General features: G+C 37.7%; 1 protein-coding gene across 11 annotated transcripts in view; it reads right to left on the bottom strand.

Moving 5' to 3' along the window:
• The window catches only part of KDM4C (lysine demethylase 4C), a 272,586-nt gene that overhangs the window by 18,109 nt on the left and 232,425 nt on the right, over positions 1–22,052 (bottom strand). For 6 of the 11 annotated variants that reach the window (XR_012621500.1, XM_074811526.1, XM_074811527.1 and 3 more), the window contains 2 exons: positions 15,043–15,228; positions 8,741–8,911 (listed from right to left, as the gene is read on the bottom strand). Coding sequence is in view for 6 of the 11 variants with exons in the window: in XM_074811526.1 (XP_074667627.1) it covers positions 8,741–8,911; positions 15,043–15,228 (357 nt within the window). In the remaining 5 variants the exon portion in view is untranslated. Of the gene's footprint in view, positions 1–372; positions 418–1,983; positions 2,141–8,740; positions 8,912–15,042; positions 15,229–22,052 lie in introns of those variants that run through there. The other 5 variants (XR_012621501.1, XR_012621503.1, XR_012621502.1 and 2 more) reach the window with 4 other exon arrangements.

The raw sequence follows: 22,052 nt of genomic DNA, 5'->3' as shown, positions 1-22,052 counted from the left end.
AACACCTCTGTCTTCTTATTTTGGGGAAAATAAAATTTATTTCACAGCAAATTCAACTCATAGCACATTCATTTCAGTTTATAGCAAACGAGCATTCTGGTATTAATCACAAAAACAATGGTTACTTCTCACAACACAGACAAAACACACTAACTACTTCTGATTTTCACTGATAAGACTTCAAGTGCGTTTCTAGTCCCCAGATTCACAACATGAAGTAGGAAAAATCCAGGCCTGATTATTGGGCTTTGGCACAGAAATGGTCCTCCCACTGACTACAGTTGAACTGCATCAGTCGTTTCTAAATTTTTCCTTTAAATTAGGACCTGAGTTAAATTTATTATCCTACTTCATTGCTACTAGGGTACCTACCTTGAGCTAGCACTCTCTGGACTGGCAGAAATCAGCTGAAGACGGCTGGAAAGGGAAGGAGTGCAGAACTAAGCACTGGGTGACCACGCTGTCAGGAGGAGTCAGCTTTTGCTGTACAGACCCCGGAGAGAAAAATGATCCCGTGGCAGAGCAGGAAAGCTACCTTTGAACAGTCCTGAGGATGGAGCTTCAATGTCCCCAAGGCCATTCTGCAAAGGCACTTCGTGCAAGGTGTCTTCTCTGCCTATGTTACTTCTGCTAATACTAACTTTCAATGTGATTGCTAGTCATGCTCACCAGTGATTGTTTCATAAGGAGCACAACTAATGTGATTACAACTAACACCTCTGATTTAGAAAAGCTTGTCATACCAACAAATAGCATTCCACCGCTGCAAACAGTGAATATATCTACCAACACTGTTGAAGTGGACGTGGAGAAACAGAGTGTGGAAACTCTGAAACAACCACTGATCTCAACAGACTGTCAAACTGTTTTTCTTTTGGGAGCTGATAGTAGATGGTAGCTAATGCAAATTTTTAGAAACACAAAATTAGGTTTCATATGTTCCAAGATAATTTGAATGAAAAGGAGAGTGGTAGCTAATTTGCCACAGTCAGAACTTTATCTAAACAGGAACAGCAATTTACACAGTGCATTTGCATTTGAAAGAGCAGGCCTGATTCCCAGGAGTGCAATTCTGGTTTTGAATTGGTATAAATTCAGTGAAATCACCGAATTAACACAATAGTTACTGTAATTCAACAAATTTAGCCTTGGATCACATAATGCATACTATAAAAATACTTTGAATTTATGTATAATATGTTGTCCTTAAAATGCTACTGAATCTTCTCTTACAAACTGAATATATGCTTTCACCAAAGGGAAACTGGAAGACAAACTGGATCATGCATTCCTGAATACATCTAAAAATTTCTTACTTTCCATTTAGCTTAGCAAGTTACTATTTCAACCATTACATTGCCTTTCAGCGAAGTATTAATTACACAAATACATGTGTAATGCTAACTGACAGACGCAGAATTGCCCAGAAGGCTACAATTCAAAACCACATTGCAGAATGTGGCTTAGGATGTCCAGGGTGGTACTGGGCATCACAATAAGGTGCAGTACAGACGACACTGAGGAAGCTTTAATTTGGGGTAGAATATAATCTTATGGGACAAAACTCAGTGTTAGCAGTGGGAAGGTGAAGTTGGAAAGGACACCAGGATGTCTGATTCACTGTACTTACTAGACTACTTTAGCGCAGCAGAGAACCCTTGTTTATGTTTACATTAAAGTTAGATGAGACCCTGAATTCTACAGTACTACCTCGTATCCTGCCCATCTATATATTGGTGAAGGCCTAAAGGTTTAAAGTTCCCAGTAAATCAACTGCAGTCAGACGAGTACAAAGAGCAGCTCATGTTCTGCTCCTGCTCCTGCCCCAGGACATAACACACTCGAAGGAAAATGCTCCTTCTACCCCCTACACCCAACCCCCTCCCCAAACACACATGGCAAGTCTGGAGATAATCTACTTCTGAAACACACAACAAATACGGTAAATTACCGGTTCTGAAAATCCTACAATTCCTGGGTTACCTCAGAAAAAAGGTGGGAGCAGAAATAGTGGTCCTCCCCAACTCCCAGCAGTCCCACCTCATCTCAGTGGTTCCTGTGTGATTCCGGGGATTTCGCTGTGCTCCACACGCCCATCACAGCTGTACTCGTCGTGGTCCCGGACATGGACACACACTCACTTTGCAAACACAAGAAGCATTGTAATATATTTCTGTCTCTCACCTGCTTCACTGCAAAGTCAGCCATCTTATCATAAACTGCAAAGTAATTGATTATCTTCCATTTTGTTTCTCCTGCTGAGCTGTGAGAGCATTACCTTCAACTCTTCTAAAATCATTATCGATAAGGATCCATAAAGTATTCCATTATAAAGTGGAAAGGACATTATACACAGGAAACCATGTAAAGATAATACTTATATTTGAAGCTTTAATTTGCCTTTAATCTTTCCTATATTCATTTTTTATGCTTACCTATTAAGTTGCCTGTATTTCTACTGTAACAGGAAACAAAGAAAAAGCAAGAGCCACAGAAAAATCACTTCTGTTCTCCATAATGAAGTAAAGTGAAAGTAAGTCACTTTAAATCAATACGGTTATAGTGCTGTACAACAAGTTTCAGATTAGAATCAGACTATTGGATGTTTTGACATTTTGCAGCTTCAAGAGTTAAACGATGGAATAAAAGCCTCCAGTCTGAAGCCCTAGAACTTAATCTTTGCTTTTGAAAAAGTTTGATTCTAACTTATTAAGACCACAGTTTTAAAAACAGAAATTCATTTATGTTATTATTCAATTATTTGCATGTGCAAAGCATAGCATTCTGTGTATCAGCGCTTGCAAACCCAGTTCAAAAGTTCACAGTTACAAAAATGTGTTAAAATAAATTTCTCAGCTCACACAAACTTGAAGTAAATTCTTCAAAACATATATACATATTTAACTTCTTGGAGTATTTTACAGAACAAGAATGCAAAATCCCACACAATTTTTACAAATCCAACTAGGAAAAGGAACAAAATTTTTCTCCTCAGAGACATGTCACGCAGTTCTCACAGTTGCTTTCCAGAATTTTTCAGAATTGTCTGTCAATGGTCACACCATACAAATTGCTGAGTAGTATGTTCAACTATACAGCAGGTAATTTTACAATGCTGCAAAAAAAATTGTGCCAAACCAACGTGAGTAGCAAATTATTCAGCTCAGAGACTCAATGTTGTTTCGGTTAAGAATTTGAAAAAAAAGATTGCTAAACCTATTATAATTCATTAGGTGTCTCTTCTCACATCACACAGCTAGTTCTGAGGACTTTTTGACTATGTTTATACCAAACACGATCTACCCTCTTGTTACCTTCAGAAATGCATTGCTTGCTTTTCTATTTCACATTCTCAGAAATCGCTGGTAATTGTGGTACTGGAGTGCATCCAAAGTATCTATAGATTGCCCAGAAAGAGTGCAAATTCAACAGTTCTAATTTCCTTAGCCATTCTTTATAGATTTACATGCCAGTATAATAAAACTGAACAATAAGCTATTAATGTCTGTCAGAAGTCTAATGGATCTTTCACAGATACAAGGAGGCAGGTAAGCACTACTACGTAAAGTTTTGATTTGAACAGGTAGACAAGCAGATGAGAAACCACCAGAAAAATATGCTTGAAACTAATCAGTGGTTTAGTCACTTATAATGCCAGACAACTTTGATGGAGGGAAAGTTACATATACCTGGTTTGTAGGACAGATTTTCAAAAAAACACAGCATCCTTCAGAAATGACTAGGGCTAGAATTCAGTCTTCTATTTTTTATATCCAGGTGGAGATTAATGGACTGCCTAGACTTATGTGCTAGCCCAGCATTTCCCCATGTCCATTGTTCAAGCAGTACGTTTGTTCAAAAGCAGAAACAAAAGTATTAACATACACAGAAACTGAGAAGATGAATGAGTGTCCACATAGACATATGCAGACACATATATACTGCAGCAGTGGAAGTCCATAGTCATGGACAAAGTCATTAGTGAGAAGTTCTTGTAAAGAAGTAAGACTTTGTTCTTGAAGCTACATCCACCACTCACGGCCCCCCAAAGTGAGGTACCTTTTCTAACCTGCACATGCAAAAAGTCCCACCTAATAATGGTACATTATGGTTTTAAACTAATGTTCCCTCTACCCAGTCTGTGGAGGAAATAATTTTTGAAGAACCATCCAGATAAATCCCATTTGTTCTACAGCTCAAAGGAGGATGAAGTAAATCCATTCTTTCTCTCATTAGTCTAATAACACTATCCTTGGGACAATCTGTATTCAGCCTGACCACTTTGCCTGTACTTTACCCAAATTAGTTCACTTCATCTTGAGCAACTTCTAAGATTATAAATGCCTATGAAGCTTCAAACCCCTGCCAGATATCTAGGCCAGGAAGGATCATTCAGAACCTCAGTGAGTCCACAATCATCAAGAAAGATAGGATAATTGGCAAGACTACGCACACTGTATGTGTATACCTTAGAGTGTGGGTCATAAGATGTCAAAGTTTTAATTTCATGATTTTGTAGGGGTGTAAAGTGAGCATTTGTGGGTTGGGACAGTGGTAGAGGATTGCAGAGAAGGTCCCTGGCCAAGAAAAGTATTATTTTTTCTTTTTAATATCTTCTCAAATTACATTTCTATCATACTGGCAGGTTTTTCTTCAAATACTGGCAACTAAAATGTGCTCAATTTTATTACAAAGAAAGCAGATGATAATAATTTTAGACTTTGTGAAATTTAGGTGCACACTGTAAGAAGTTGGAGCCTTGGTCATAATTTCAGTGAAGTATTTTGGCTGTCAAGAGTTCTCAATAGCCCTGTTCCTCCCTCCTCTGCCAGTGGTGAATTTGAAGTACTGACAGACACAGAAAGACAGAGCTTAATCTATTCCATTCTCTCCACACTCAGGCTCTCTTGGGTGCACTACTAAAAGAAGGTACTTGTGTAAGTATCAACATAATTCTGTTAAGGATTACAGGTATCACTGTTGGTATATCAAAAAATCCATTGTTGTTTTTTTTTTTTATGCTTGAATTTTTTTCAGGTAAGTTGGCATCCACTTCAAAAAAACAGTCAAAAAACAGTCAGAAAAACAGATTTAAAAAAAATCAAGCAAGATGTTGGATGGACCAACAACACGCAAAAATAATTTCTTGTTCCAGCTTTTGACAGCTGCAGTCTGAATGTCTTAATCTGAATAATATACACTTTTTCAAGAGTATGCTTTTTAGATTTTATTGGGACCCATGAAAATTACCACAATGTAGTTCTGCAAAACAAACTCATAAACTCCTGAATATAGCATCCAAGTGTCCTTCCAAACACATCTCACTTCCTCAACTCTTAAGATGCTTGTAAGGAACATTTACAGAAGCATTCTATAATCTACAATACCACTTAGAATGGTACTCAGTTTGTAAATTTTAATAAGTAAAGTCTGTTTTGGGTTGTGGACATGACAACCCACAGATCAGATTTACCTTCTCAATGGAGAACCCCTACATTTATATACTTAACAGTAAACGAAAACAGTGTGGGTATGTCGTGGCAGCAAGAGTAAGTACACTCATTTTTGTTCACCTAGTTTGCTTGATAACCACAAGGTGAAACCAAAACAGCAAAGAATTCTGTGTAAACTCGTCACTGAAGGACCAAGGCACTTACTGGGGCAAATGGCCTGCAAGAATGTCTACCATTTCAGGACAGCTCTTCTATAATCAGACCTCCCCACAGACTCAAAGCATGCTTGACGCCACAATTTTTTTCTTCCTCTCTTCCTTGTAACCAATGCAATTTGGTGGGACCTTTCTGTCTCTGACCAAGTATACTGCAAGGCCTCCCTGTTTAGCTGGGATTTCAGTAAGGTAATATGGGAACAACTTCATCCTTAGCTCTAATTTCAGGATACATATATATGCATATATATTTTAATTATACTTGCTGTTAAGGCATTATTGACAACCACAATATATAGAGAAACAAATAAAACTCCTAGCTAAGTACCCACAATATTAATTTCTAGTGAACTGCCAAGATATGCCAGTGGAGATATGTTCATCAGGTACTAACAGAAAAAAAAAAAAAAAAAGGAACTGCAGGACATGTCTCTAAATAAGCAGGACAAAGAACTGAGACATTTCCTAATGTATAACCTGTAAACTGACATCTGGACTGCTGGGCAGGACAGTAGTCCTCCTGGTGCTGAGCTAGGGGATGTGTGACAAGTTGCAGAGCATTAATCCTTCAAGAAGTGTCAAGTGGCACACATACATGCTGTCTGTTGGCAGCAGTTAGGACTGCAGCATATGCACTCTCCGCTTGTGTGCATGCATCATTACATTAACTGCTAAAGCTGTCGTCTCACCTCCTTTAAGACATCACATACTATCTCCCTCGCTGCAGTCTCTCCATGAATTACAGAGGACATTGTCCTGCTATTTCTTCCAGAAAAACACTGTACCCATATACTTTGTTGCAGCCTCTTACACATGCTAGGTTGAGGGAAAGCTGACTGGTTAGCACATCAACAAGCTATTTAATGGGTTTAAAGATTGTAATTGAGGAGTGATTATTCTAAGAAATTCTGACAATGTAGAAATCAGGTATAGTGCCCAAGCAATAGCTTGAAATAAAAAAATCTATATAGCTATGCCTATATGTAACACCTACACTTAAAAAAAACCCCAACAAAACTGACATATTTAGCAAATGCTAACACAAACCAAGAAAAATACATAGGAGAAGAGAACAATGTATACCCTGCTTTGGTAGTTATTGAATGCTTACATGCAAACAGAGTTTCACAAAGCTTCAAGACTGAAATTTCCCTGCTTCCGATTTTCCTCCTTAAAAATAAATCACTATGTCTGAACATTGGAGTTGTGGTCTATTGTGAGCTGAGCTGAAATTATGTAGTGGATTCAGCACATACTGGAAAAGCGGAAAGCTCCTGCTATCTTCGTGAGCTAGTTGAAAAGTGAAAACAGATTAGAAAAATAAGTTCTTCAATAGGTAGCAATATTGCTTTCACACCAGATTTGATGAATAAGTCCTCCCAGCGGCACTAACACCTGATACGCACATTGCATGGATTAGCAAGTTTTAGTCCAGGCAGAAGAAAAAACATTTTTTTTTTCCCCTTCCAGTAACTGCTGCAGGTATATTATCTAATGAAAACACAACAAGATTTCTCTAAGGAATGTGAAATTCGTTTGGAGTTTCCATCAAACAATTATATGCTGTTCATCCACTATCTGAGAAGCACTGAGGCATATCCAGACCTGATTACATTTATTATTAACTCCAGATCAGACTACCCCACTACGGCAGCAAGCAGTTTCTCATCTCTGCCTTACCAGATCCTTGACGCAGGCATACACAAAAGAGGGGTTTCTAATAACAATACAGTCACATTTTCTTAATATCTTGATCATCCTAAATCAGAATGTCTTTGATCATTAATGGAGCCTTTTGGAGTGTTTCGAATTCAAGGATAAATTTTCAAAGACATGTAAGAGGGATTTGCTGCCTGTCTTCTATTCAGATCAGTGGGAGGTAAACAGCTCAATCCCCATATACTGCTCTGAAATGTACCCTTTCTAATACCGTATTTTCAAAAGGCATCAGACTTTTCAATAACTAAGAAGCTTCTAAGAACAACAGTATAATTTCCACTGATGTATCTGTCAGCTAATACCACTTCCAGGAAAACATTAGGCCTGCAGAAAACAGAACAGTTGACAGACTTTCACGGGAGAAGGATATGGGGTTGTGCCCCTTAAGCTGCAAAGCATGTATTCTTTTGCACCACTGCGTATGCCAGACTCTCCCCTTCTACATACAGAACAGGACACATGGGTAAGTGAAAAGTGGTCTCGCAGCAAACAGCACTTTTGCATACCAGTGTTCACTGAGGGCTCTAACTTTTAGAGATTATTAGCAGGAGGTGCAGCAAAAATACCAGTTCAGCACAAAAAAGACTCAGAGGAGCATGAAGGTAAAGAAGAATCAGAGTCCTATCATGAGAAAGACGTCAAGCAGCACATGATGAACACAATGAAGGTTCACATCCAATGTATTCATTGCAAATGCGGAAAGAAACAGAATCTTTCCCTAACTGTCTGCAAATTTTGTTCATATGTGCTAATGAAGTGCACAATGTGGTCTTTAACAGTTCTGAGAAACATGGTGGATTATGTAAGTACATAAGGGAAGTCAAAATCTCAACTGTTTTTTGGAAATGCAATAAACTACAGTCTTCTCCCTGATGATTTTTATCATTCATAATGTAATATCACAAACTAAATATCAGAAGGTGTAAACAAGTTGTTAGAACATATTCTTGAGAGCTATTCTTCCCATTACAGCAGAATTTTTCATTCTGCAAGGAAATTTTTATAAGTTATCTCTGAGAGACAGAGAAGGATATATGGAATTGCTTCTCTCATATCCTTTATTAAATACATATTTCTTATTTAATTAAAAGCTTTTCTAAGATTACTTTTGATTCATTTGGTCAAATGGCAAAGACTAATAAGAACAACCAAGGTTTGGAAGCCCATTAGAAAATAATCATTCTCAGCAGCAAAAGTAACAAACATGAACTGAATATTAAGATGTTACCTCCTCAAGGTCAAAAGAAGTAGTTTGAGAGGTTCCAACTCTCTTAATTTAAAAAAACCCAACCATACTCAAACAAACAAAAACCAACCAAACCAGAAAGAACAGATATCTGAGAAAGTACTTACAACAATGTCTTCAGGAAAAGTATCCAGACTGAAAGAGCCATCATCAAACATGACTTCATAGAAAAGTTGAGATGTTACTCCCGTGACTCTGCAACTATAGTACCGTGTATTTCTATGTTTCGTGATGACTGTCTGCCCAACTGTAATGGTCTTGTCACATGCATTAGGTCTCTTGAAAAAAGGAAGAATTTAAAAGAAAAAGTAATTTTAAAATACGAGCTTACTCATCAGAAATTTATCAGTGTAAAAACAGAATTGATAACAGTTCACCACTCAGTATAAAAACTTCAAATGCAAAATCGTTCCTTTCAATCTTGATTACACAAATTTGTTTTACATACAAAGTTTCTGCATTTATAACAAAGCAAATGGCATCTGAAGAATAACAAATCACAGCAGTCAAAAATGTTTTTGCAACTGATGCCTTCTAACTATTCTGCATTAGATCCAAAGCACACAATTGACAGTATTTGTAAATTTTAGTTGTAGAACAATTTGTAGAATTTTCTTGAAGAGGTAAGATGTGATGAACCCAGACTATGGTCTTGCATTGTTTTAAATGATGGGATTTTGAAGTACTGGATTTCAGTAGGATTCTACATAATTGCTTCGTATTTTGCTGAATGAATGAGATGCAATTACTAAATGCATATCCAGTTCTTGTCAGAGCTATCTACAGCAGTGTATCTGAGTAACTTCTTGACCCATACTATGCAGAACCTTTGCTTTAAAACTTCAGACAACATTGACCACTCTTCATCAGTTATTTATGTAGTAACAATATTTTTTTTTCATTTCTCACTTTTAATTCCCCAGAGCGAGCTACGTCAATCAGAAAAGCAGTAGAGTTGTTAAACTATGGAAAAATTCTACATCAATAACTGCTTGATGGATCCTATAAATAAAAAAAAAAAAAGGGAACCTTGTAAGTGAGCAAATGCTCAGAGGCTCACATGATGCAGACAGCTGTTACATCTCAGCTCCCAACTAATGTATCCCCATGAACCTTCCACTTAAAAAGCAACCTTCTTCACTCAGAAAAATAAAATCAAGAGCTTCTCATCCTAACAACACAAGGGAGGCACTTCTTTCTTATGATACTGACTGTCTATTCATTATTTCACAAAGGTCCATTAGTTTATGCAAAAGTGAGTTATTGTGACTTTAACTATATCTGAACAGTTGAACTTTTCTTATAATGGAAGATGCTACTACAAGGGGTAACTACACTGGTATATACTAAGCATAAAATATTTTTTTATTAGAAATGTTTATATAAACAGCAGGAAAATATTACATAGGCTAAAGTTATTACTCAATTTTCAAACCTTCAAAGGCAGTGAATTATTCAATCAATCTAATAATCTTAAAAAGTGTCTGTGAAAATCTGGAAAATGCTACAGCTATAGAATTTTTAGCACTAGAACCAAGGACAGCATCAGTTCTTTTTGTTAGATTCCAAGCATTAATAGTAATGTCAACGCTTTTGGGGAAGAGGAAAATACCACCCTAAACTTGAACACTTCTGTTTTTGCAGAAACTGTAGTCAATATCGTGCCTCTTTCTTGGTCCAATTTCTGTGATTTAGAATTTTTAAGCCTCTATTGTTCCCACAAACTAAGGGCAAACCAAGTACAAATATTCTGTACCATTTCTCGAGACAGTGCACTAAATCTCTTTTTGTCAGAACTCTGTCTGAGATACACATTTGGAGGATTTAGTTGAGGTCACCTCAGATAGTAAAATCCAATGATCTTTCTAAAGCATTTTCAAGTTTACCTAGAAATAACGTTCAGAGCATACTCACAAATTATTTAACCATTTACAGGTATAAAAAAATTGTTTCTTCCTCATTTTACCTGTCTGTAGCTAGACTATGCAGCAGAACTACCTACATAAATAACAATGTACTGGTATTATCACAGGAGTGTTAACATGTCAGTTAGCACTTTTTATCCAATCTTGAAACATATGTAAATATAATTGTTAATTTACCTTTCAATTCTTGACTTTAGTCTCTGCAGTTATTGGGGGGTGGGGAGGGTTCACAAGTGAACTGGAGAGTATTCATTGATTTACTTATATAACAGAAAAAGTTTGATATTACAGAAGCCCAAGGACAAATAGCTTAATTGAAAGGTTTAAAGTTTTTAAAGCCTGCAGATGGAACTATTCAGAGAAGATGGAAGGCAAAATATAATATTTTAAGAGATAATACAGGCTCATTTAATGATAACATTTTCAGAGAAGAAATGCCATTGGTCATTAGAACAAATAATAAAACCAGAAATGCACCCTAGCTCAAGGACATTATTTTTTAGTATGTTATCTTGGTATGACTCTTGATTTATTTCTCTGAAAAAATATTGACAAGTGCACGCTGTAATTGATTGTATGTCCCAGAAAACATTTCCTGTCAGAAAATCTTAAGAATTTATTGATGTTAAGAATGTCATTTTTGATCAGAAAGGACAGTTGTTATGTAAGGGAGTCTATCAGATTAAAGAAACAGCTGTGGTAGTTACCAGATTATTGAGAAAGCTGTGGTTTAAAAAGCATGATTTTCTTTAAGAGTACCTAAGCCACAGATGAACTAAGATAGTGGCAGAAATACAGAAAACAACCAGATGCAAAGAAGAAAAAAGTAAACCTCCCCTTCTGTGTGCAAACTTCAAAAAGGTAAGAGGGAAAATAACTTTCTCCTTAACAGTCTCTATGGCAGGACACAAAAATCTTGTTAAATAAAATATATAAGCTATTTGTATATAAAATCATAATAACTACCATGAAATAGGCATCTGATGTATATCTAAATATCTAGAAACTTTCTCCGACTACAAATTTTAATGCGAGATCCTCAAAATTCTGAGACATTTGATACAGGAACATAACTCTCATTACATCATCTTAAGCTTACTCCTTGGAACTCCAATTTAAGCATAGAAATGATGCGTAACATTTCAAAAATATGCTGGCTCATGATTTTTGACTGCTATGTCCTTCCTAAGGCATGCCTTAGTCTCTCTGAAATGTTAAGGGGCTGGCAGTAGTTGGCAGACAGTGGCAAACAATGATATTGCATTACTTGGGTATTCAAGAGAAAAAGGATCTACAGATTCCATTTCATGCATCCCTCCATTCCCTGTGTGCTACAGAGGTAAGAACTGGCCAATAACAGCAGAAGATAATTTGAAATAGCTCAAAAAGCAGCAACAGTAGGTTTTTGCAACTCCTATCCAGTGGGTTTTTGCAACTCCAATCTTTGTCCCTTCTAAAGACAAAATGCATGTAACTGGGGCTGTCTCTTCTATCACATATTCCAAGCGAAACACCACCTGTGAGTATATGTGTGCCTCCAGTCGGCTTTCTCTGACCCTCAGCCCTGTCTTTGCTTTTCCTTTGTGTTTTTTTTTTCCTGTTAGTATAATTGCATGCAATGTCTTTTTCTCATTTCCTTGTGTATGAAACAGTTCTTTTAATCAAAACAAATCCATCTGCAGCACCTATTCTCAACCATACATCCAAATGTTCTTGCAGTTTGATGACAAAAAGGTGTGAGGAATATGTTTCATGCCCAGAGTCAAGCACAGTCAAAGAGGAAAAATGAAAAAAAATGACCTACTGTCTGTAAGCAGTAAATCTCAGAGGCTTCCTTGCATATTGACACTCCAATTTACATAACAAAATAATATAGGCTGCAACAGGAATAATCAAAACCATTCTGTATTAAACAACTCTTCTGCTAGCAAATTTTTGTGTTATTTCTAAACCTACACCTCCAGCAAATACATGCTTAGTGTTGAGTTCACTGACCTCCACAGAACATATTTTTGAAAATTCATATCAACATTTAAAAACTCCAGTTCTTAGTATCTGTACGTATACTTCATTTGGCAACACTATATGGATGCAAGGATCATGCTTTCCCTTTTGATTGTCTTTTTGATGATTTTTCATCAGAAGACCTGCCAGTGTTTGCCATGGTTGACATGAAAACAGTATTCTGGGAAAAAATCCTGAAGACAATACAGAATCTTGTGGAAAAAAAACTTGTGAAAGTATATTAATGAATAATTTGGGCACAATTTGCTTGAGATCACAGCCATAAATAATTCAGATGCATACTTCACCTCATCATTGCAAACAGCCCTTGCCTGAGGTGAAGAGATATACTAATAGAGTAATAATACACATCTATCTGTATATAGGTAGGTTTTTTGTTGAGTACCCTCATTGATTTACGTATTACAATACCACTACAGGTACATGTCACAATTTTTCTTACTGCCCAGAAGCTGTCCTTTGGTTGCTGAGATTTGGGTTGTTTGGCATTTTTTACTCTTGAAGAAAGTAGCGATCACAGGTATTCACTGAGGATTTAGGCATAATATCTACAGGCTATATTAGTGAAAAAACAGGCAATTTTAATTTTGTTTCCTTAAAATGAGGAGCAGTAATAGCCTCCTTGCTTTATGTACAATGTTTTCAACTGCTAAATACCAGACGAGATTTTTTTTTCTTGCTGACAATTTGTTTTGACTCCTGTAAAAATTTGCAAAGTGAGTATAATATATCAGTCTGCATGATTCCCCTGTTCTGCTTTCAAGCAAGGATGTTAAAATGACAAACAAAAAAAGTTCATTAGAAGTAACATACGTTGCTATGAGTAATGGTGAAGAGTAATGTAATTTCTGCATGAAAGAATAGCTAATAGTCAAGAAAAGCATAACAAGAAAACCAATGGTGAAAAAACTTCCAAAGGCTTAAAGATGTGATTAATTATCCACAAGACAGAGTATAAAACCAAGCATACACAAACATATGGCAATCTCCTTTGTCTCAGGAGTAAGTTAAGAATTTCATAGAAAAAGATTCTTTAACAAAGTATCTGATCTTTCCAAGTTTTGGCCCAGTGAAAAACACAAAAGCAGAATTTTTCTTTCTCTTCTGCAAATCTCATAGCTGAGGAAGTGGCCACAATATACATATGAAGCGGTAATAGAAGAAAGTATTACGCAGAAAGTCCTATTTGATCAGGGAATGATTTCCCAGCTACTGTTGCAATTCCAGCTACAATATAAAGACTTGTCCCAGACAAATACTAGAAAATATTTGGGAAGAACAGCCCTATTTTTACTGGCCATGATTTTAACACAGTTATTTTCAACTAATGATAATGTTTTCCAGGAAAGCCAAGAAATGTATCTTAAGTTGCCTCTACAGATAGAACTTTCTTTTTCAAACCAATTCATTTTCTTGAAAAATGTCTGAAGAAACTAAAATCACATGAAATGTACTGTTTTCACATGCTAATTAATTCTGGAAAACAAAAATCTTTAAAAGGATTAACAGTTTGTGGAAGTTTTAAACAGGGACACACAATTTGTTTCCCCTTTTAATAACCACCAGCAGATTGAACACTCAGGACTGATTACTCTTGTTGGGAGGCATTACATTTTACTATGCTTGAAAGAAAATCTTACTCTTGAGTAGTCTTGTCATTAACACCAAGGATTCACTGACAACCTCTTGAAAGAAAGACATATATTATACAGACATTACCTGGGTTCATTTTTGTCATTTATAAAGGAGATAAAAAGTTTGTACCTTGCAAATTCTTGACTAACTTACTAAGTTATTTGCTTAATAAGACTACATTAAATCCTTCTGGTTTGCTAGGAAACAAAATACAGTTTTAGAAGCTCAAGATAAATGGCAAGAGCTCTCTCTTACTGAGATAGTAACAATTCATTCAAATAAAAAACATTAAACTAATTCTTCATGTGTCTCATCTAAAATTAAAGGTTCCTCCTCAGCACAGGCTAGAAATACAAAGGCACAGTAATAACATGAATTTTCATGACATACCAGTGTTACTTTGCCAGATGACAGAATAATTATAATTGGATATTTGCAAGACACCAGCTGTGGAATAAAGAATTTACGGATATAGTGTATATATCTCGCAGTATCTATGAGTATTTGCAAGGTACTGTGATCTGGGTATTTGTAATACACTCCAGGTTAACAAAACAGAAAACTCAAAAGATTTGTTCTGGCTGTCAAAACAATACATTCAACAATTACTCTAATGCAAAAACGTGTTAGGCATATCAAGTATCATTTCTCCCAGGTAATGGCATAAGAAAAAACCTTTAAGATGTAATAGTTTGCTATGTATGGAAATCTGATAGATGGAGCAATTATAATACATAGTGTGGGTCCTTTCTTCTGTTTTCTCTGGAATTATACTTTAATTCTGCAATTCCATCTTTTAACGAATAAGGAAACAAATTCCTTACTGCATTTTGGTTGATCTTGTGCCTGAAACATGTGATGTAGACAACATATGGCCAGTCAACAGGTTCCATCAGCACTCCTGCAGCATGGGCACAGGTAACATGGAAGGAGGCCGGGCAGCGTCCATATGAACACTGAACACAGGCACCAGAGATTTTCTTAATTCTCTGTCCGCAGAAGATACATTTCTGTAGAAGCAAAGTAAACAGAATAATTATCACCCCAACTCCATTGACTTCTGCAAATACCTCAAGGACTGAAAAGTTATTTGTGCTTCACTGATTACATTTTATACCTTGCAATATGCATGGCAAAAGAACCAGCATTTATGAATTACACGGTAATGTAGTAATATGATAATTAATAGATAACATTTTTGCCTTTTTTACGTTAATGTGAAGATGATATGAACTGATATATAGATAGCTATTTCAAAGTTTAATTCCGATTTCCATACTTCTCTGAAAATTAATGTGCTCCTCCTAAAATGCATAAATCAAAAAACCTATACATAATTCTGCAAAAAGTAACAGTAAGACTCAAAAATAAACAGAATAGGTCCAAAGAAATGTAGGGCTAGACAGGACTTCCACACATCATTTAACCTAGCCCCCTATTTTGAAGTTGGACTAAATATATACTTAGTCTTTGGGAGGTGGCTAATCTAACATGTTAATGAAATGGTTTCTACAACATCCTCAGATAACCTGTTACAGTGGATAAATCTCCTCAAAGTTAGAAATGTTTTATCTCAAGTCTTTGCATAATTCCACAGCTGAAGGCTATTCCTAAGCCTCTTTTAATTTTTTCTAGTCTGGTTGTCATTGGTTGTGTATTTAATATAGCAGTGATTGAGTAAGCTATATTTCCCCACTTCATATATTAAAAATCATGTCAACAGCCTTGCCAGTGTCAAGACATAACACTTTTTTTTCCTTTTGCCAAAATGGAGACGACATCAAAATATTGTCACTATTTTGTAAGTGACATGAGCAAGTGGCCTATATGAAACAAATGAAGGGACATGAGCTAGGTGATCTAAGTCCGGGAAATAAGTTCCACCATACCAAAAAAGACCAAGTACAAGAAGACCAGTATCTTGCCACCAAAAGACACTAACACACACCAGATAGAATAATTAGTTTAGTAACTTCTATGGACAACTGTGTTATATCACACATGGGAACTATCCTCTGATAACTCTCACCATGGCTAACAAAAATGCAGATGCTATTGATGATCATAAAATTACCTCAGCTATTCCAAAATACAGACATTTTATTTAATGACACAAAACAGTGAATTCAATAATTTGAAAGCATACTACCAAAATAGTGATTACTTCCATTTGTTCTAAATTTTCTAATCACTGATTTTGTTAAACGCCGTCTTGTCTACCTATGCTGGAAACATGAATAAAAATAATTTATTTTTACTGTATGGTTAATAATTCAAAGTATTTCAAATTAACTCACATCAAATTCTTCTTCACAGTTTACCAGAGAATTTTGTTCTATTGTTTATTAATTTCCATATTCTAAAGAAAATCTGCAGATATTTTATTGTGTAGTTCAGCACTTCTGGCACTCAGTTTGTGACTTGAAACAATGCTTTTTGCATTAGTCCTGTCAAGCTCATTGGTCATGCAGGGTTCTAGTTCACACATCATTCTGAATGTGAAAAACTCTTCAAGTTCTGCCCTCATACCCACCCTCAGAAAGCCAACAGCCTGCATGGCTTTGCACAAGCAGAAACAAGAGTAGCATCTTGCATTTGAAACTGAGTTACAAATTTTACCTATCACTCACTAAAAGGACCAGAACTCAGCTCAGTCTGCTGCATCATCAGGTCTGAAAACCCAGTAAGAGGTAAAGATGATTTCACCAAAAAGAAATGCTCCAGAGACTTCACTGATATGCTGATATCTTGTTGTGCATTTGTATTCATGTGCATGAAGCCATTTTCAGGTAAGTCAAGTAACTGTTTCTCAACAGAGCTTAAGGATTTTTTTATACACACAAATTCAGAGCAAAGAAAAATGGGAACTCCAGAAAGAAAATGCAATTAAAAGCTATTACATGTAAAGTCTAGCCACTGAGTTAATTCAAATACACAGCTCCTTTTCAATGCTTTTTCACACAGATATACGCACAAGTTCACCACTCAGTTTAGCGAAAGAAGAAAGACTGAAGTATGAAACAAAAAAAAAAAAAAAAAAAGGGCTGTGTATTCTGACTAAAACACTCCAAAAATGCAATTCAAACAAAATGTAGAGAATGGGGAAAAGGGATAAAAAAAGTAAAGTGCAGCTAAACTAGCAGTAACTGAAGGAAGTATCTTACGTCAGGAAATGCTTATCCCCTTAAATTATTGGCTGCACTTGTGCAAGGCAGCAAATATGCAAACATTACAATGTGGCTTTAACTTTCTTCAGAACCTTACTAAATTATCATGAAAACTTGGGAGATGCAGAAATCTAAAACATTACATGAGTAATGCTTTAGAAAAAGATGCACTTACATATATATATGTACAATTGTACCTCTATTTTAATATTTTAAGGCTTATCACCTTTCAGAAGTGGAAAAGGTGAGGAAAATAAAAAGCAGTATGAGGACAGTGAGAGATGCTGGAAGGGAAGCTGGAAGTGCAGTCAGGAAAACTGAAAATTTAACACATTAAATGGGATGGCCAAATCCACAGAAATTAGAGCAAAACTTCACCCTTCCATATAAAAGAGACCATCTTCTCTGTTCTCTTCAAGCATAAGATAACTTAATAAGAATGTATTAGACAAAGTGATGTACTGTAAGAAAAGTTATTTCTCACAGGTACTTTTCACAGTTGCAACTTGAAAGTACTGAAAAAATTAATTTAAAATAATGCCATCAAATTACTGTTGACTATAGTGTTATTTTTGTCATGATGGTGTAAAATTACAGTAATACTCATGAAAAGTGAAATTACCTCAGATTTACTCTTATATAAAAGGATACTGTTTGGCCATATGTAATTGTGTGAATGCAGACTTCAAGTCACATGAAGAAATTCAAAATACTTCCTATGTTTTAACCATGAACTGAATCCAACTCACTGCCAGATACAAGGAAAGTACATGTTACATCAGTTAAGTCCAAACACACGTTAATCTCTTGTGCTCCACTCGTAAACTCTTCTTGTGGGAGACTTTAACTTCCCAGACATCTGATGGAAATACAACACAGCAGAGCGGGACCAGTCCCAGAGAGTCCTGGAATGTGCAGGAGACAACTTCCTGATGCAACTGGTGAGAGAACGAACCAGAGAAGGTGCCCTGTTGGATCTCCTCTTTGTGAACAGAGAAGGACAGGTGGATGATGTGGCGGTCAGAGGACAACTAGGGCACAGCGATCATGAAATAATAGAGTTCTCTATTCTTAGAGAGGCCAGGAGAGAGCTAAGCAGAACTGACATCCTGCACTTCCAAAGGGCTGACTTTGTCTTGTTTAGGCACCTGCTTGAAAGGATCCCTAGGGAGGTGATCCTGAAGGGTATAGGGGTCCAAGAAGGCTGGGCACTCTTTAAGAAGGAAGTCTTAATGGCTCAGGAGCAGGTGGCCCCCAGGTGCTGCAAGACAAGCCGGCAACAGAGAAGACCACCCTGGCTGAACAGGGAGCTTTGGCTGGAACTCAGTGAGAAAAGGAAAGTTTACAGCCTTTGGAAGAAGAGACTAGCCACTCACAGTGATTATAAAGATGCTGTGAGGCTATGCAGGGCAGAAATCAGAAGGTCTAAAGCCCAGCTGGAATTTACCCTGGCTTCAGCAATCAAGGATAACAAATGTTTCTATAAGTATGTCAGTAGCAAAAGAAAGAGCAGGGAGACTCTTCATCCCCTGCTACATGCAGGAGGAAACATGGTAACAAGTGATGAGGAGAAGGCTGAAGTCCTTAATGCCTTCTTTGCCTCAGTCTTTAATAACAAGACTAGTTGTACTGAGGGAATCCAGCCTCCTCAGCCAGAAGACAGAGACTGGGAGAACAACTCCCCTGCAATCCAGGAGGAGATAGTCAGTGACCTACTGCATCACATAAGACACACACAAGTCTACGGGACCTGATGGAATACACCCGAGGGTGCTGAAGGAGCTGGCTGGGGTGTTCACCAAGGCACTTTCCATCATTTACCAGCAGTCCTGGCTGACCGGGGAGGTCCTGACGGATTGGAAACTGGCCAATGTTGACACCTATCTATAAGAAAGGTCGGAGGGATGATCCGGGAAATTACAGGCCTGTCAGCTTGACGTCGGTGCCTGGGAAGCTGATGGAGCAGCTCATCCTGAGTACCATCATACAACACGTGCGGGACAACCAGATGATCAGGCCCAGTCAGCATGGGTTTATGAAAGGCAGGTCCTGCTTGACAAACCTGATCTCCTTCTATGACAAGGCGACCTGCTTGTTGGATGAGGGAAAGGCTGTGGATGTAGTTTACCTCGACTTCAGTAAGGCCTTTGACACCGTTTCCCACAGCATTCTCCTGGCGAAACTGGCCACTCGTGGCTTGGATGGGCACACGCTTTGCTGGGTAAAAAACTGTCTGGCTGGCCGGGCCCAAAGAGTTGTGGTGAACAGAGTTAAACCTGGTTGGCGGCCGGTCACGAGTGGTGTGCCCCAGGGCTCGGTTTTGGGGCCACTCCTGTTTAACATCTTTACTGATGATCTAGACGAGGGGATTGAGTGCACCCTCAGTAAGTTTGCAGATGACACCAAGTTGGGTGGGAGTGTTGATCTGCTCGAGGGTAGGGAGGCTCTGCAGAGAGATCTGGAAAGGCTGGAGTGATGGGCTAAGGCCAACTGGAGGACTTTCAATAAGGCCAAATGCCGGGTGCTGCACTTGGGCCACAACAACCCCCAGCAGCGCTACAGGCTTGGGGAGGAGTGGCTGGAGAGCTGCCAGTCAGAGAGGGACCTGGGGGTGTTGATTGACAGCTGGCTGAACAGGAGCCAGCAGTGTGCCCAGGTGGCCAAGAAGGCCAATGGCATCCTGGCTTGTATCAGCAATAGCGTGGCCAGCAGGGACAGGGAAGTGATCGTGCCCCTGTACTCGGCACTGGTGAGGCCGCACCTCGATTCCTGTGTTCAGTTTTGGGCCCCTCACTACAAAAAGGACATTGAATGACTCGAGCGTGTCCAGAGAAGGGCAACGAAGCTGGTGAAGGGTCTGGAGCACATGTCGTACAAGGAGCGGCTGAGGGAACTGGGGTTGTTTAGTCTGGAGAAGAGGAGGCTGAGGGGAGACCTCATCGCCCTCTACAACTACCTGAAAGGAGGTTGCAGAGAGCTGGGGATGAGTCTCTTTAACCAAGTAACAAGCAATAAGACAAGAGGTAATGGCCTCAAGTTGCACCAGGGAAGTTTTAGACTGGATATGAGGAAGTATTTCTTTCCAGAAGGCGTTGTTAGGCGTTGGAATGGGCTGCCCAGGGCAGTGGTGGAGTCCCCATCCCTGGAGGTGTTTAAGAGTAGGGCTGACATGATGCTTGGGGATATGGTGTAGTTGGGATCTGTCAGTGCTAGGCTAATGGTTGGACTAGATGATCTTCAAGGTCCTTTCCAACCTAGACGATTCTGTGATTCTGTGATAATAAATCATGGATATGAACAGGGAGGAAAAAAGTTACTGTTATGCAGGAAAAAAAAAATTCCCTGTGCTTACAGAGTACCAGAAAAATTCTGAAAATCCGTCTTCTTTCAGAAAGCATGAAAAGAATCAAGGCTGACAGATAATGAAATGTTTCCTATTATTTGTAAGATGCTGAGTCCTTTGTACATGTATGACACTGAAAGGGATGATGCAGATGTACCTCAGTTTTACAATGAGTCTCAAACTTAGGCATGAATTTTCAAAAGTACACATATGCACAAATGAAAGTCATGTGTACAAGCAAATTCGCAGCATGCATAACTGTATCAGGCAGCCTGGCCGCATTCAGAGATATGAGAAACAGTTCCTTCATCTTTGAAAATACAAGTCAAACAGTTAATCTGCCATATTTGATTAATAAAATCAGAAAACACAGACAAAAGCAGAGCAAACTATAAAAATCTGCTTTGCACAGACTTTTGGAACCTTAGTTGAGCTACATACCAAGCTGTGTATTACCTGTAAGCAGTAAATTGAACTGTGCTGTGTCTGACCCATACTGGCAATTCTTTCACTCCCTAACTTCTAACTAATAATGTATTCCTCATACTCTCACTCCAGGCTTTAGAGCATATGAATTTAAATTAATTTTTTCACCTTTTTTTCCCCTTGTTAATATTATTTTTTATAGTATGGTGATACATAAAAAAAAAAAGAAAAGATAATATGAATGTAAAAAGAACAAACAATAAATCCCTGAAAGTGACCAAAGGAAAAAGGCATCAAAGTTACGACAGAAGAGAGGGAATCGCCACCTGTGAAGACCGAGGTTTCACTCTCCGTCCCACCCTTGCCTGAAGTCTGACTTTTATAAGTTTGTAAAATGAAAGAATTGTATAGAATGGAACCAGTCTTGAACCACTCCTGCAGAGGATAGAATCTAAACACCACTCTGTCTGGGGGAACATCATATGTAGGAATTTAAGACTGCTACTTGTGAAATTAACATGCTTGACATACTATGAACACATTTACTGAAATACAACCATGCTAATTCAATGCACAACTGACAGTTTTTCAGTAGCCTGAAACTACAGCCACTCCTATCAGCTAAAGCAAATTCAACATCCTATATAGCTAGAAAGAATGCCATTTTGACTTAATGCTTGTTAGATATCAGTGCAAAGCAGAGACAAATGGGGAAGCAGTTGAGGATCAATCTTAATCAGAGATTCAGATGCAAAATGAATTGGAGAATAAATTGTTTATATAACTGGAGATTAAGAATATAGGACAGAACAATGCACTGCAATTTTCTAGATGGTGAAATGACCTCTTTTTTCCCCCAAAATGAAAAATATTCTGCTGCAAATGGATTTCATAATCA

The sequence above is a fragment of the Strix aluco genome, chromosome Z (genome assembly GCF_031877795.1).
Source record: "Strix aluco isolate bStrAlu1 chromosome Z, bStrAlu1.hap1, whole genome shotgun sequence".
Taxonomy (NCBI): Eukaryota; Metazoa; Chordata; class Aves; order Strigiformes; family Strigidae; genus Strix; species Strix aluco.
Note: the sequence above shows the minus strand (reverse complement) of the source record. Positions and strands in the feature narration are given on the sequence as shown.